Raw genomic sequence first — 16,842 nt, 5'->3', positions numbered from 1 at the left:
GTATTATTTATTACCTTAACTTTTGCCGATGACATAAATCGAATCTCAGATCGCTATGTATGCACCTTTATGTGTAATCATTTGCATCAAAGAACTTAGAAAATATTAAGTTCAAGTATGTTCAGGTATTAGCCATGTCTTTGAAGATTTTAAAGAGAAAATGAAGGAAAAAACTGAAAAATTATTTATAGTGCATTAAGTCTTATAAATTACATTTTAACATTTTAAGTTTTGTATTCTATAGCAAAATATGAAGATCTGTATGCATTTTCCTATAATCCCAAACAAAACGATTCAGAACGACTACAAGGCTGGCAACTCCTTGACCTTGCTGAGGAATATAAGAGGATGGGAGTGCCGAATTCACACTGGCAGTTGTCTGATGCCAACCGAGAATACAAGGTAACTCAACAACCTTTGGAAGAAATTAAGAAAATGATAGCACCAGAAGGTCAGAGAAGGTCAGAGCAGCAAGCTGTCTATGTACTGCAGTGTGCTGCTCTTGCATTTAATAAGGCTTAAAAAAGGTTTTTGAAGGTGGGTTTGAACTATGAGTAGAATGATTATGTTTTATTTTGTATTTACAGATTTGTGAAACTTATCCCAGAGAACTTTATGTTCCCCAGATAGCAAGCAAACCAATAATTGTTGGTAGTTCCAAGTTCCGGAGCAAGGGAAGATTCCCGGTTCTTTCCTACTATCATCAAGATAAGGAGGTAGGAAGCTTCTCCTTTCATTTTATAAGTATAGTATGACTCCTCTTCAGGTTTAAGTATCCAAAAGAACACTCTTTTTTACATTAACAGGTTGCCAATAGAGAAGTGCTGGCCTTTAGCTTAATTACAGTTTTGAAATTTTAAAACAAAGACTATACTGAAATATAGAAACTTTCATACTTCTTGTCATCATCTTCTGTCCCTCCCTTCCAGTAGTGACTTGAAAATAATAGGATTAGTGAACAGGTAGGTGGTTCTTCCTTTCCTGTGGTTCTCTTTTGATCCTACTTGTATTTGGGGAAACTGGATAGTTTTGATAAGAAAACCATTGAGAAAAGAAAGAGAACCAAGGATATTTCAGGCTTCTGTTTTAATAGTAGCTCAAATCAAAAGGATTTTACAACAAGAAGAGGTAGAAGAGGCATCTTTATAATGAGGTGCTGTAATCGGGTTGCTTTTCATGGTAAAACTTACCTTTGTAGCCTACTAACAGAAGGCCAGGAGGTACTGTATGTTAAATGCTTTATTTGCATGCCTTCATAGCTTTGTATGGTAGGCTATACTAATTACCTGTAACTTCCAAATGGGAAAACTGAAGTTCAGAGAGGGTAAATCACTTTCCTTATATCTCACAGCAAGTAAGTTGAGGAGTTCTGTGCCATTTCTGACTCTCAATGCTTTGTGACCTGATTTTTTTCTCTAGGAGCTTTTAGAATCATCTTTTTTCCCAGTGTTTTGAAATTTCACACTGATATGCCTTGGCATGTCTTTTTAAATTTCATTTAGAAAGTCAGGTCTCAGTTTTGGGGATTTCCTTCTGTATTTCTTTGTAACTTCCTCCCCTATTAATTTCCTTTATACTTTTTATTTATTTATTTAGTTTACTTTTTTTTTTTTTTTAAACAGGGTCTTGCTTTGTTGCCCAGGCTGGAATGCAGTGGTGTGATCATAGCTCTCTGCAGCCTTGAACTCCTGGGCTCAAATGATCCTCCTACCTTAGCCTCCCTCATAGCTAGGACTTATAGGCACATGCCACCACGCCTGGCCTGATTTTTTTTTTTTTAACTTTTATTATTTGACAATTGGGTTTCATAGACTACACCTCCATTTTTTTTTTTAACTTTCTCCCCTATTTTTCATCTCTTTCTATTTTTGGAAGATTTCCTCAACCATATCTCCAGTCTATGTCTTGGATCCTTTATTTTTGCTATAGTGTTTTTAATATGCAAGAGCTCTTTCCTATTTTCTGATCTTTTTAGACAGTTTTCTTAGATGTGATGTTTAGTTCTCTGAGGATGTTAAGGATTTTTTAAAAAGAATTCTTGTGCTTCCCACGTCAATTATCTTTTTTTCCATCTTTTTCTGTTTATTTTTTTTGTCTTTCATATTTCTGATTCTTGGCTGACTTCTCATATTTAAGCCGCTTAGAAGTTTGTGTGCATGAGTGGTTTATATCTCTGAATTCCTTCTGTTGTATAAGTTGGTTTCTTGAAAGGGGAATCCTCTAATTTTGGTCCCAGTGTGTATAATAAGTCTGGCCATGATCCAGGTATGGGAAGAGGGATGGAAGGATCTTATATTTGGTTACGTAGGCTTTCCTTAATGGTCCTGAGTTTTGTGGGTATAGAGCTTCACCTCACCCGCAGCCATGTCTGTTGTCCAGAGCTTCAGGTTGATCCTCTTCATAGAACAAATTTTGTCTTTGGAGTAAGGGAGGATCTGGGGGGCCTCAGCTTGTCCTTACACAGACATTCAACCGTTTCTCCTGTTTTCAGTCATGCCCCTGCACAGGCCTTTGGAGGTACCAGTTCCTGAGTCTGGGTGGGATTTTGCTATGCAAAATACCTTCTTACTGACTTAAGGGAGTTGATAGCTTTCTTTGCCCTGCTTATTACTTGCCAATCTGCTATCATCTCCACAAATTTTAACGTCTCTATTGTTGTCTTTTTTCCCATTCCCTTTGTTCTTGTGGTTTTATACATTTTAACTTTATTAGAACCTTACTTGGGTTTTGGAAGGGAGCAGAGGTAAAAGGTAAGAGTTTAAACAGAAGTTTGTAATCTGTTTTCCATAACTGAGTCATAGTGAGGTTACCTGGTTATGGCCTCTGTTGACACACCCATGTTTATATACATTGTTTATTGAAAAGCTGGGCTGAAAATAGATATTCAGTGCCCAATTTAACAAAAAGCAGAAAGTAGGTATGAAAAGAATTTAATAAGGTAATCCTCATTTTCTTCTACTATTTTTATTAAATGCTCATGGTTTTATTTTGTGTGTGAATTTAAAACATGGAAATGTGTGAATTTATATTTACTTTTTTTTCATTGGAGAAAAAGTATATGGTTCTAAATCTTTTAAATCTTTTTTAGGACTTTAAACAACAGTAAATATCTAATCTTACCATTTACTATTTACATATATTTTTACTGTCTTATATTGACTATGTTTTAAACCAAATTTGAATTGAAGTTTATTTTTCTCTTTTTATGTCTCGTTTTGTAATGAAGATTGCCAATTTCTAGTTAGAGATCTGCAAGCCTTTGGAAAATAAAAATTTAAATGTTACCACTTAAAAGTTCCTATTCTGTATGTATTGACTAAGCCCTTACTTGAACTTGAGTTGAAAGTACCCTGTAATTTAAATAAAGCATAGAATGCAGGTATCTTAACAGTAAATTACTTGATAGACAATCAACTGGGTGTTGCTTCCTAGGACCCAAGTTCAAACTGGACAAGGAGACATTTACTTTTCTTAGGAGAAGAGAATATTGGGAAAACTTAGGGAACATCAAGGTATTGAAATATTATTTAATTCAAAGAGGATTTCAAAGTTTTAATGCCTTCTAATTGTCATATTTGATTCTAACACTCTTTTTTTTCTTTTAAGCATTTTTAAAGTTATATTTTAGAGATCTTTGCATAATCTGTTTTCTGTCTTTTTAAAATTAGGCTGCCATTTGTCGGTGTAGTCAACCACTATCAGGATTCAGTGCCAGGTGCCTGGAGGATGAACATTTGCTTCAAGCCATCAGTAAAGCCAATCCAGTCAATCGCTATATGTATGTCATGGACACCAGGCCCAAAGTATGTATCTTAAATACAGTACAGTCTGTTAGTTTAATCATTTTTATTACTTTAATTAGTGGGAGTTAATAAATTAGCCCATATTTAAATATCTGAATCCTAGTTTTAAATTAACTCAGGCTAATGATACAAAGGAAATCAATCCTTTATTTAAAGGATACCAACTTAGAAGACCAATTTCCTGTAACCCTGGTGATGATTTCTTATGTCTTCTGAGATATATAAAAATTTAGGAAAGGTGAATTTTATATATTGAGAACTCTTGTTGGTGTATGTCTTCTATTTTCAATATATCCATGTAACAAAATATAAGTCTTATGTTGTTGTGAAGAAATACTAAGTAGTGTGTGTTGTGAAAAATTATAAATTCTTATTACTCTTTTTTGTAGAATTTTTAATTGGCAAAACACTTTATGTTAAAATAATGGACCTTACTTTAAATATTCAAGAAAATAAAGAAAACTTATAGTGAGTTAACTTAGAAAACATTGAACTAGAGAATTATTTATTTTTTTAATTTTTTATTTTTTTTTGAGACTGAGTCTCACTTTGTTGCCCAGACTAGAGTGCCGTGGCATCAGCCTAGCTCACAGCAACCTCAAATTCCTGGGCTCAAGCAATCCTTCTGCCTCAGCCTCCCGAGTAGCTGGGACTACTGGCATGCGCCATCATGCCTGGCTAATTTTTTCTGTATATTTTTAGTTGTCCAGCTAGTTTCTTTCTATTTCTAGTAGAGACGGAGTCTCACTCTTGCTCAGGCTGGTCTCGAGCTCCTGAGCTCAAACAATCCACCCTCCTCAGCCTCCCAGAGTGCTAGGATTGCAGGTGTGAGTGCCCGGCCGAGAATTATAAATAGTGAACAAAAGTTGTTGTTCTGTTAGGCATCTGTGGTATAGGGCTTAATTTTTATCACTGAGACAAATACCAGAATCTCTTTTTATTAACACAGCTAAACCAATTCGTATAGGGTCCTGAAACTAAAGTAATTAAAATCTTCAGTGGTAATAGCTAACATTACTTTTAATTTTTATTATAGCATCGCATGCAGAGCTGGTGGGCTACACAAAAGGACATTGGCAGAATTATAGTGAGGATTTCTTCAAAAATCTGGAATGATGAGAAAATAAGAGAAAGCGATGAGAAAAAGCGAGTGAGCGATATAGAACACAAGCAATTTTAGGCAGCTTTGTGAAAGGAATGGTAGCTGTTTTAGAAGTAATTCTCATCATTATGCAATCTCACAAAAGATAATGAAGAAAACAGAATATAAGATTAATCTGAGTAAATTAAGAATTATTTAAGATATAGAAATAACTTGATAATCTTTTATTTTGTTAAAAATGAAAGATTTTTTTTTAGGAGTTAAGTGTTGGTGATGTCTCCTATGAGAAAAATTTTGTTCTACTTCCTTGTATATGATCTGAGTTGATTAATGGGTTAGAACTCTTTTTTGGTAATGTTAGATATAAAAGGTGATTGTAACTCGAGACTTTGAAGATGAGGTCTGATGGTGTTTTGTTTCTCAGGACACAATAGCTCTTATGTGTATAATTATCTTCTATACATAAAATATATCTTCTTTTGATTGCTTTACTAGTTAAACTTAAAATCAGGTAGTAATAATGTGAAAGTGTTTCTAATATCTAACTGTCAATTTTACTTTAGGTGCTGAATAACCAGTGAGTCAGTAGATACGATTTAACTGTACTTGTTCAACTTGGGGCCCCAATTCACTGAATGAAAAGCTACTTTTTCTTGCAATTTAGGTTCTGTTTCATCCAAGTTCATAAGAATTTTTAGTAAATTGTAGTAACAGACTATATGAAATACTAGTCTGAAAGAATTAAGCATGCCAAATCCTAAGGGAACCTCTGATAACATTTTGATGTTATAACTAAAGACCATGGTTAGTCTGTTTTCTCCCTAGAGACCAGTTTATTTTTAGCCAGGACAGCAGATTATATGCACCTATTACATGGTGTATGGGCCTCCAGTAAGTAATCTCTAATATAGAAGACCTCAAGTAATCTGAAACGTATTTCAGATCTGATTTTGAGGGTCCCTGTGGCTTTCTGAATGATCAGGTGCTCTAGTCTTGTTCTGAAGTGAATCTCATAGGTTCATTCTGTAAAAGAAAACCTCCCCAGCTCTGCTTATCTCTGAATCGTTTAGGATTTAGATAGGAGACATTTCTTTATTTTTAATTTTGAGATATTATAAGCATATGGAAAACTGACCAAAAATATAAGTGAATTAGTTTCATGAACTTGTGGGGACTTCTTGTCTGGACCTTTCCATTATATGACAATCATATTACTTTATAGTTTCCTTTTTTACTATTAATAACACATGTGACATTTTGACTTATGAAAAATGGTAGCTTACTCAGTCCTTTAAACTCTCTCCTAGCTAAAATATGGCTTAATGTTTAAATGATACTTTGGTAAATTAATTTAAAAGAGAAAAGTAATTTGTCTCAATTTCTAAAATTTTTAATTTTAGCTGAATGCAATGGCCAACAGAGCAGCTGGAAAAGGTTATGAAAATGAAGACAACTATTCTAATATTAGATTTCAGTTTGTTGGAATTGAAAATATTCATGTCATGAGGTCCAGCCTTCAGAAATTATTGGAAGGTATAATTATTGCTTACTTTTTAGGCAGCTTTGTCCAATAGAAATCTAACATTAGTCACATGTAATTTAGAATTTCCTAATAGTCATGTTTAAAAAAGTAAAAAGAAACAAGTGAAATTAATTTTAATTTACTTAATATACTAAAAATGTTATTTTAACATGTAATCAATATAAAAAATTGGTAATGAGATATTTTACTTTTTGTTTCATCAAGTCTTAGAAGTCAGGTATGCATGTTACGCTTATAACACATCTCAGTTTGGACAAGCTACATTTTAAATGTTCAGTAGCCACATATGGGTATGTTTACTATATCAGATGGTATAATTCTAACAGTTTTGTAAAAAATTGCTATTGTTAGATATTTTGAGCAGTACAGTAAAGATGAATTTATGGTAATGTTTCATTTAAATATTAAGGTATATTTTCAGTCATATGGAATTTAAAAAATTAAAATATAGGACTATTTTTAGTTAAATGCTTATACTGTGTTTTTTTAAAAAATGAAGCATTTTTTAAGCAAAAATAATAAGAATAAAATATAACCCAAAATCTATTATTGAGCTTTTAATAACATCTTTTCATTTATAAAGAGTCTTGCATATTTATTTTGTCATCTTCTTTCTCAATCACTTACCTAGAGAGATCTTGAAAAAGACAAATGGAGACTTTAGACCCATTCTAATTGCAATTTTTTTCCCCCTCTTTTAGTGAGTGGTACCAAAGGCCTTTCTGTCAATGATTTCTACTCTGGTTTAGAGAGTTCGGGATGGCTTCGCCATATCAAAGCTGTTATGGATGCTGCAATCTTTTTGGCCAAAGTAATTCCTTATCTCTCATATTTGGTTTTGGGGTTTGTAATGATTGGGAAGGAGTCGATTTATTCTCTTGGGAGCTGGTATCTATTCCAGTCAGATAACTTTTATTATTATTTATCTCTTTATTGAGCTTCATTTTAATCTGAGCTTTAAAAATATTGTGTAGCACTTAATGTAAAGACTTAAAAAGAAATTCCCAAGTACTTTAAAGCAGCATTTTTATCTTTGTTTTTTGTTTGCTTGCTCTGTGTTGTTGTGTTTTATTTTTTGGAGATTATGCTGTGACACTGTCATTGCAGGCATAGCTCTTCTTTTTAATGCAATGCCTGCTAGTATGATTTTTGAGTATTATTGATTTACCTAAAAGGTATTCTGCTAGAATCTAAGTATGTGATCTTTCTTTTCAGGCAATAATGGTTGAAAATGCAAGTGTGTTGGTACATTGTTCTGATGGTTGGGATAGGACTTCCCAGGTTTGTTCCCTTGGTTCTCTTTTATTGGATTCCTACTACAGGACAATCAAAGGATTCATGGTAAGGATTTATTCAGTTAAACCAATAGTTCTTAAGTAGAAGTAATTTTGTCCCCCTGGAGGACATTTGGCAATGCTAGGAGACAGTTTTGCACTAACAGAAATGGTGACCTGGTGGAGGACAGGGATATTGTTTAACATCCTGTAGGGCACAGGGCAGCACACAGCAAAGAATTATCTGGCCCATAATGTCACTACTGCTGAGGTTGAGAAACCTTGAGTTAGAAAACTTTAGATTTAAAGTTTTTTTCCTCCTAAAATGTTACAGTAGAAATATTCAGTATTTTCTCATTTTTATCTAACAAATATTATAAATAATAAACAAGGCACAAATAGGAGTACTTAAAAATTATATTCTGGAGGAAACTTTCTATTTAAAACACCTTCATTTGTTAAGTGTAATAACATGTTAGGCATGTTTTATATCTGAAAATTAAATTTTTAGTTGAACAGATTTTCTGCTTTGTGAAGATAAATCTCCTGTTTTTTGTTTGTTTGCTTTTAAACATATCAGATTAACTTATGTTTTCAAAATTTACATCTTAACTCATGGCAAGAAAAGTAAACAGATATTAGAAAGTTTTCATTAGTTTAGAATTATTACATACAGTGCCCTCTTAAAGCAAGGGAAGATTTAAAATTACTATTCCCTTTTCAACATTGTTATTTTGTGCTGCTAACGTATTGAATCTGGGACAGGCCAAATGGGAGTGCTGCTAGTAAGAAAACAACATTCAGCTTACCTGGAGAGTGTAAGATAAGTGCAAGACGTGTTTGGCTTTATTTGTATATTATACATACAAATGAAATCATGTAATAAATGGCCATGGACTATGTTAGAGCTTCCCAGGCAACAGGAACAGCATGAACTAAAGTATATATAGCCTTCTTAGGTGACTGCAGATAATGTGTGATGGATGGAGTCCGGGATGAGTGTCAGAGTAGGGAGCTTGGGTGCAGAAGAATATAGCTGGGGGAGGGCCTGAGGAAGAGAAGGCTTGAATTGGACTTTCCCTTTTTTGGCTACTAGTGAGAGCCATTAAAGAGCTTTAAACGATGGAAACAGTGATTTGATTAGATCTGCTTTTTAGAAAGATTGTTTGGTGTCCTGAAGGTGTCTTAGAGTGTGAATAGAGGCTAGGAGGCCAGGGTAGAACCTGTTACAATAACTCAAGAGAGAAAAGAGGGCCAGAGCTAAGGCGGTAACACAAGTGGAGGAGGAGGTGATGGGTTCCAGGGAGGTTAAGAAAGCAGATTCAATGAGAATTGGTCATGGGTTGGATGTGGGGTAGAAAAGAGGAGTCCTCCTCTAGGATGATTTCCAGGTTTCTGAATTAGTTGCCAGGATGGATGGTGCTGCTCTCCTGCTCTTCATTGAAATAAGCAGTGGATCAGTAAGAAAGATAAATTAAGTTTTAGACATGGTTGTGTGGAAGAATGGCAGAGAGCCCAGAATAAAATCTGTGGCTCTAGCCCAAAGATACACCTACAGAGGTGTAGACCTGGTGAAGCCAGGAGTTGAGCCTGTGTGTGCACTCCAGAACTTGCATCCTTAACCATTGTGATGCAGAGCCTTCTCCTGAAATCAGGAAAGTTTAAGACAAAACCAGAGAAGCTAAAACTGGGAATTTTAACACTTTGAAAAGAATATGTTTGATTATATAATGAAATTACAAAGTATATTAAATACTAAGAAGATGTGTTTAGACTGAAAAAGTTAGGAATCTGTTATTTTAGTGGATTTGGTAAGTAGAGAAGCTGTGACAGGAATATAGATAATGAAAGTCCATTCAAGAGGATAAATACTAACATTTGGATTTCAATATAGATTACTGCTTTCATTTGTCTTTATATCATTCATTTTTTCTTGAGAAAAGTATTAAATAAGTAATGTACAAGTAAGCCAAAATGTTTAAAACATTCACCCCAATCCACCACCCGGAGTTAACCTTTATTTAACATTTGGTTTACATTTTCCCTTGCTTTTTTCCATGATATATCATCTTCATATGTACAAAAATTTACATGTAATACTATATAATGTGCACTTTTCACTTAAAATTTGTTAAATTTAACCAAAATAATTTAAGTCACAAATTTAAGACTATTTCTTTTTAGATATTTTTACGCTTTTTTTTTTAACCCCACCTCCAATCCAAGTCTTTTGCCTGTAGTTTTTTAGTTTTGTTTTGTTTCCTTCACAACTGTAAATTAAAGGTGTATAGTAAATGCTGTTTTTAAACTAATAGGATTTAATCCATTCTAAACAAAAAAATTGAAAGTAGTTATAAAGTGGATTTTACTTTTTCTCATTAAGGTTTTAATAGAAAAAGATTGGATCTCTTTTGGACATAAATTTTCAGAGAGGTAAGTCACAGTTGTACATTTTTATATTTTGTAAAATGAGTAAACTAGCTTACAGTGCCAAAACGTTTCTGTTCTTTATGAACTTGCACGTGTGATGGGAGGCAAGAGTGCTGTGGTTTTTTACTGTATTTCATATGAAGACTGATTTAATTTTTTTGTCTTTCATTCAATTCTAATACCTTTGTGATTTTCATGGCTATTTATTATCTTCCTTTTTGACTGTATTATAGTATTTAGAAGGTAACAGATCCTTTAAAATTGTGGTTAAACAACTCATAGGTATAAGTAGTTTCAATTAAAAAAATTATAGTTTTTTTGTGCTAATGTGACAGTGTTTTAGGATTATTTTTTGTATGTATAAGTTTAACAATACCTGAACAATGGACTTCTTTCAGAGGCATTTTTAAAAGCTTGTACTTTCTGGGGGGGTTAGGTGTGGCCATTTGGATGGTGACCCAAAGGAAGTCTCACCAGTGTTTACTCAGTTCTTGGAATGTGTGTGGCATTTGATGGAACAGTTTCCACAAGCCTTTGAATTCAATGAAGAATTTCTTCTTCAGATCCATGAACATATTCATTCATGCCAATTTGGAAACTTTCTTGGAAATTGCCAGAAGGAAAGAGAAGAACTCAAGTAAGATGATTTGGTTAAAATAGGCTCTTTTTTCCCCTACTTAGCTGAGGTCTAACATAAATCATGGCTGAACATAATAAAATATCTTGACAATATGAAATAGAACTGAATTTTATTGTAAAGGTTTTATTATCTACATTTCTGAAGCTAAGAATCCTCCTGATATCCCTTACCCCCCAAGGTAGTAGCAAAAATACATTTTTTTCTTTTATACCCTATTTTTCCTGTGAAAAATACATTTTTAAATGTGTCTTGAAGTATAGCATACATTTAGAAAGGTACATATAGCATAAGTGCGAAGCTCAGTAAATCTCGCTAAACTTACGCACCTAGGTAATAGCACCCAGAACAAGAAATGTTGCCAGCACCATAGAAGCTCCCCTCGTGCTCCTTTCAGTCTGCTTACATATTTTAGGACAGAGAAGTGTTTGCATTATTTCATTTCCTAGAAAGTATTGGTCACTAGTTTTAAAATGTGGTAAAAGACTTAAAACTGTTGGTTTGTTTTAAGGTAAGATGGAGCCTTATAGCTCTCCTCACATTTCTAAACAATTTTTTGGGGAAAATAAATCTACCTATGTTGGCTGCAGTGTGTCTGTCCCTAGTTCACCTGTTATTTCCTAACCAGTCTTTGGGGATAGGGGCTTTTGGCCTAAATTTTGATGCAAGGGAGATTTCTGGGGTAATGCTGAGAGGTCCTATATATATATTTTTAGGTTGGGCTTCTAGGTTTAGATTTCTTACAGTAGGTGGTAAAGAGCTGTTATAAATTCTTGAACATTCTAGGGACATATTAGAAAAGGTAACTCTGATAGTAATTTTTGAAGACAACCACATGCTCACACTCCAAACAAAGTTGATGGCAGAACTGAGCACGTGGAAAATTCTAAAGATATGTACAGGGAAGAACAAGTAAATAGAATATGGCAGAGATGAACAAATCCAAGAACATTAAGACTTCAGCTGTTTGCTACAGTAATTCACAACATTTCATTAGATTAATAATTTGGAGCAGGTGACTCTTTACTGGGAGTACAGAGCTGTTTTAGAAAAAAGTATTTATCTTAATTAGGGTCAAACATTCTCAGAAGTGGGAAGATGGAAATAAAAGTGGGTATTTCCTAGTAGTTCTTTAAGAACACACCTATGGGTCATCTTTTAGGGGGTCATGGAAAAATGAGAAGGTTTTCCACTTTCCTCCTGGATCCCTATCTGTATCGTGTTGTTGGTACATGTACTATCTATAACCATTGTACCCTTTACCCACCTGCTCTTAGCTTTGCAGTATAATTGGCTTTAAAACTCTTGCATAATGTCCTGATTTTGCCTGTTCCCCTTTTTGTACCCATTCATGTTTACGTGTTCCTGCTCCATAATACTTGCCACTACGGCCCAGATAGAGGTTAAGAGAATAAGACCAGAGAGCTACCTTAGTGTCTTGTTCTATGTGTATGTGTGTGTGTGTATGTGTTGATTTGAAATAGGTGGATCAGAGACCAAGTTTTTGAAATTATGTAAGTTGAGAAGAATCCCTTAAAATGTATATTTGTGAGAGACAATGGTATATATCTGTTTTCAAGAAATGTGGCTTTATTTATTACATAATTATGAATGAAGAAGGAGAGAAGAGAATATAGAATTCTGAGACAAGAGGTTAGACTGTGAATAGAAGAAAAAACTAAAACTTAAATCTTCTTTGGAAGCAATTGCCCGATTTATAAAAATACATATTAGCATTAATTCTTTGCATCTATAGGAGAGATCTTTATGTTTTTCTCATTGCATTAAGGTTGAAGGAGAAGACTTACTCTCTGTGGCCATTTCTTTTGGAAGACCGGAAGAAGTACTTAAACCCTCTCTACAGTTTCAAATCTCAGAGATTTACAGTTTTGGAGCCAAATACAGTATCTTTCAATTTTAAGTAAGTTGGTCTCATTGAAGTATTTATATTTGATTTTTCTTCAACACAATTTATTGAAACTTTTTTTTTTGTCATGAAGGTTTTGGAGAAATATGTACCACCAATTTGATCGAACATTGCATCCCAGGCAGTCTGTATTTAATATAATTATGAATATGAATGAGCAAAATAAACAGTTACAGAAAGATATTCAAGACCTAGAATCTGTAAGTATTCTCAAGTATCTAATGTAATATATGGAATATTAAGTTAGTTTAATTTGCTATTAACCTAATAGCTTCCCACAGTTGCTTCAAAGTCAGGTTTACTTTACTTTGAATAGTTTGAATCGCTTTCTCTATATTTTAGAATGTATTAAAATACTTGAAATATATAGCATAGTATAGAGATAAACATATTAAATATCTGTGTATCCACCACGTATCTTTGTGAGATTTTAACCTTTATCATATGTGCTCAAGGTCTTTCTTATTTTTAAGAAATAAAACATTGTAGATAAATATATTTGAAGGCCCTGTGTACCCTTATCTGGTCTTCCCCCGTTTATTTTGAGGTGGGCAGATTCACTGTGCTGAATTTGGTGTTAATCATTCTTATGTATGTATTATACTTTTACGGCATGTGTTTGTGTCCCAAATATTAATAATTTACAATGCTGTTTTTCTTGATTTAAAATATTATTTTTATTATATATTGAAAATATACCAAAGACTGTAGTATTTGTATGGGATACAAAGGGCAAAAAACAATGGATATACCCAGCTTAAGAAACTGCATGTTTTAAAACTATATAAAAGTTGTCTTACTGTTTATATGCTTTATTTTCCCAACATTGTTTTGAAATTTATCTGTGTTGATATATGCAGCTTTAATTTATCTGATTTATTAATAACTATTCTATAACTTTCTATTGTGTAAATATATTACAGTCTGTCCATTCAGTATTTAAATTGTTTTCAGTTTTGGACTTCCATGATTACAAATGAAGATGAGTGACTTTCCATATGTTTGTTCACCATTGGTTTTCCTTTTCTGTGAATGAACTATTCAGACCTTTGCTCATTTTTCTGTTGGCGCATTTGTCTTTTTCTTATTGATTTGTAAGAGTTCTTTATATACCAGACACCAATTCTTTGTTAGCTATATACATTGCAGATGGCTTTGTCCAGCCTATTCTTGTCTCTTCCACTTTATTTATGGTATGCTTTATATAGATGTTTTGAATTTTCATATAGTCAAATTTTGATCAATCTTTGTTTTATGCTTTTTGTGTGTGTCTTGTTTAAGAAATCCCTGTCCACCCTAAGACTTTCCTATAATCTTTTCTCTGCCATCATATATAAGCAAAAAGGATCAGTAAGTATGTATGTATTTTTAAAATCCTAGACAGTTATAACTCAGTAAGACTGTTTAGTCTGCCTCTCAGGCAGGAGTGTCCCTTAGTCATCTGTCTCTTAGTCATCTATGTCATAAAGAAGTAATGATTACTTGACTAAACTGTAGAAGTGTATGGTAAAAAGAGGCAAGCCCAAAGTGTAACACAAGATTATCTGGAGATCAGTCCATGAATTTGGAGAATATAATACTCTGCCAAAGAATGCTTTTTAAATCTATTCTGTTAAAAAAAAAAAAAGGTTCTATTGTGTTCTAAAGCCTGTTATTTTCACCTAACAAACCATTGTAGGAAAACCGTGTAAGAAAATCTCTGTAGTCAATAAGATAAGACCTTTAACTAAATAAGTTTGTGATTGTTATATAGTTGTGATTTCAGGGTGAATGTTTCATATACTTTTTTATTATAAAATTTTACTTCTTATAATTTCTAGGTAATGTATGTCCTTTTCAAATGTGAAGGCCTAGTGATCTTCTATAGTCAAGTCTGGCTGGATTATTTGTTTAATAAATATAAAAAATAATCGTTTTCCACTGCAAAAATTATAAACAATTAGGATTTTCAACATGTCATGTGCATTGGATTGAATTAATTTTTCCAGATTTTGCATTATATGAGAGAGAAATTTGCAAAAGCATGTCTTCTTTTTTCATTTAACATATATTATGTGTTATATGCTAGTAGTGATTGTTTTTCAAATTTGTATTTGTTCTAGAAAATTAAGCAACGCAAAAATAAGCAAACAGATGGCGTCCTCACCAAGGAATTGTTACATTCTGTTTGTCCTGAATCACCTACCCTCAAAACTTCCCTGTGTTTCAAAGAGCAGACTCTGCTACCCGTGAATGATGCTCTTCGAACTATAGAGGGCAGCAGCCCAGCAGATAATCGGTACAGTGAATATGCAGAAGAGTTTTCCAAACCAGAGCCTGCTGTGGTCAGCTTAGAGTATGGGGTGGCAAGAATGACTTGTTAGACTGATGGAGTGTTTTCTGGACTGAGTGTAATGTAAAAAATGGATTATTGTGAAGATGGTCTATGCGCATAACCAAAAGGAATCTGTCTAATAATAATAATGATCCTTGGGTTTAATAGTAGGCTAATTGTTGAAGAAGGGATAATAACTGCTCTTGGGAGAGAAATAAGTCAGCTTAATTGCATTTCTAGCAAGGAATGACATTCAGTTCTGTAAGAAATGAGTTGGTATTTGGTGGATTTATTCAAAACACAATTTGCACTATATACTGGTGAATTGACATTTCTGTATGATTGATATGTTAATTGCAGCCAAACACGAATAGCCTTCCTTAAGTATAATTTAACTTAGAGAAAATAAAACTTTACAGAATGGTTCCTTAATAATTGACATGGCATGTACTTTCAGTTACATAACTGTAACTATGAATATTTACATATTTTGCCTTTTAGTGATGTTTAATGTTGAAGTGCCATAAAAAATATTTCTAAGAAAGCCTTAAATTCTAGTTTATTCTTTATCCTTAAGTTTTATAGCCTACAACAAGGTTTTTGTTTTCTTTTTCTTTTGGTCAGTCTTGCTTTGTTTGTAAAGAATTGCACTCTCATTACCACAGGGGTTGCATGCTACGCTACACTCCTACATAAACAGTTACAGAAGTACACTATTTAGTTCATGTTTAGCCAGCTCCACTTCCATATTCAAAATTAATGAAACTGAAGGTTTCATTCTGATTGTAATTTGTTTAGTGCTACATTTGATGATTTATTATCTATAGCTGAGATTATTGATTTTTATGTATAAGCACATTTGACTATCTTTTATATATGGATTACTGCATTCCATTGATTTTTATTTTGTGGTTGGCTTTATTCCTATGATATCTATGTAAGTTTAAAGAACTAAAGGTCTAAAACTGTTCCTAGAAACAATGAATACTATATATATATGTATATTTTTAAACTGCCTTATCTCTTAATGAATTGCTATTCCTAGAATATCTAACTTTTAGTTTCCCCAAAAACTTTTGGGTAAAATAAAAAGGGAAGTTTGAATAGTTTAGATTTTTCCTGGTAACATGAGTTTTAAAGCTGTCATTTCTAGGTGGAACATTTTTTTCTTCTCTGTTAAGTATAGAAGAAAAAAAGGAAAATTAAGGATAGCCTAGTACAAAGTTAACAAAAGCAACTTAAACTCTGGGAAGGATTTCATTTGCTATGTTGTATTAACTGTTTATTCTGTGTACTAGTACATATCTTTAAATTACTATATATGTATATATATCACTTGCAATTGACAGTATCACCCAGCTGGCTTTAAAATTGAAAATTTAAGTAACATGGTGACATGAAGATTCAGGGGAACTAGGAAATCTGCATGGGATCCCTCATGCTTTTCTCTATTATATCTTATGTTAATTTTGAACATAAATATCTTTTTCAAATGAAAAAAGGCTTTATTGTATGAGACTTTATCTAATCCTGTTTATTTTTCCAATGCTTTTCTGTAATACATTATGTCATAAGAAAAATACTTGTTTTTAAATGGTAACAAAATGCACTATAAAATGCAGTATGTGATTAAACAATCCTATTTCCATATTTAAACACTGGGAATGAAACTTAATCTCTGTGACCACAAAGGGAAGCTTTTGTGCCTTGGTGTTCCGGTCATTGATTGTGATTTTAGAATCTTCCATGACAGACTTCTTGTATTTAACTCTTTGGTTTATTATCTTAATCTTCAACTCTAGGCATATGTAT

At 33.1% G+C, this 16,842-nt stretch overlaps 1 protein-coding gene across 1 annotated transcript in view; it reads left to right on the top strand.

The window, feature by feature from the left end:
• MTMR6 (myotubularin related protein 6) overlaps window positions 1-15,896 on the top strand; it is a 33,556-nt gene extending 17,660 nt beyond the window's left edge. Inside the window, exons 4-15 of the mRNA XM_069467424.1 lie at window positions 245-402; window positions 588-716; window positions 3,669-3,803; window positions 4,840-4,953; window positions 6,306-6,438; window positions 7,150-7,259; window positions 7,664-7,789; window positions 10,106-10,155; window positions 10,589-10,789; window positions 12,579-12,710; window positions 12,790-12,916; window positions 14,819-15,896. Coding sequence (XP_069323525.1) covers window positions 245-402; window positions 588-716; window positions 3,669-3,803; window positions 4,840-4,953; window positions 6,306-6,438; window positions 7,150-7,259; window positions 7,664-7,789; window positions 10,106-10,155; window positions 10,589-10,789; window positions 12,579-12,710; window positions 12,790-12,916; window positions 14,819-15,079 — 1,676 coding nt within the window. The 3' untranslated portion in view covers window positions 15,080-15,896. The remainder of the gene's footprint in view (window positions 1-244; window positions 403-587; window positions 717-3,668; window positions 3,804-4,839; window positions 4,954-6,305; window positions 6,439-7,149; window positions 7,260-7,663; window positions 7,790-10,105; window positions 10,156-10,588; window positions 10,790-12,578; window positions 12,711-12,789; window positions 12,917-14,818) is intronic.
• The last annotated feature ends 946 nt before the right edge of the window (window positions 15,897-16,842 follow it).

This window comes from Eulemur rufifrons, chromosome 4 (genome assembly GCF_041146395.1).
Source record: "Eulemur rufifrons isolate Redbay chromosome 4, OSU_ERuf_1, whole genome shotgun sequence".
Taxonomy (NCBI): domain Eukaryota; kingdom Metazoa; phylum Chordata; class Mammalia; order Primates; family Lemuridae; genus Eulemur; species Eulemur rufifrons.
The sequence above is the reverse complement of the archived record's forward strand: the minus strand, read 5'-3'. Positions and strand labels throughout refer to the sequence as shown.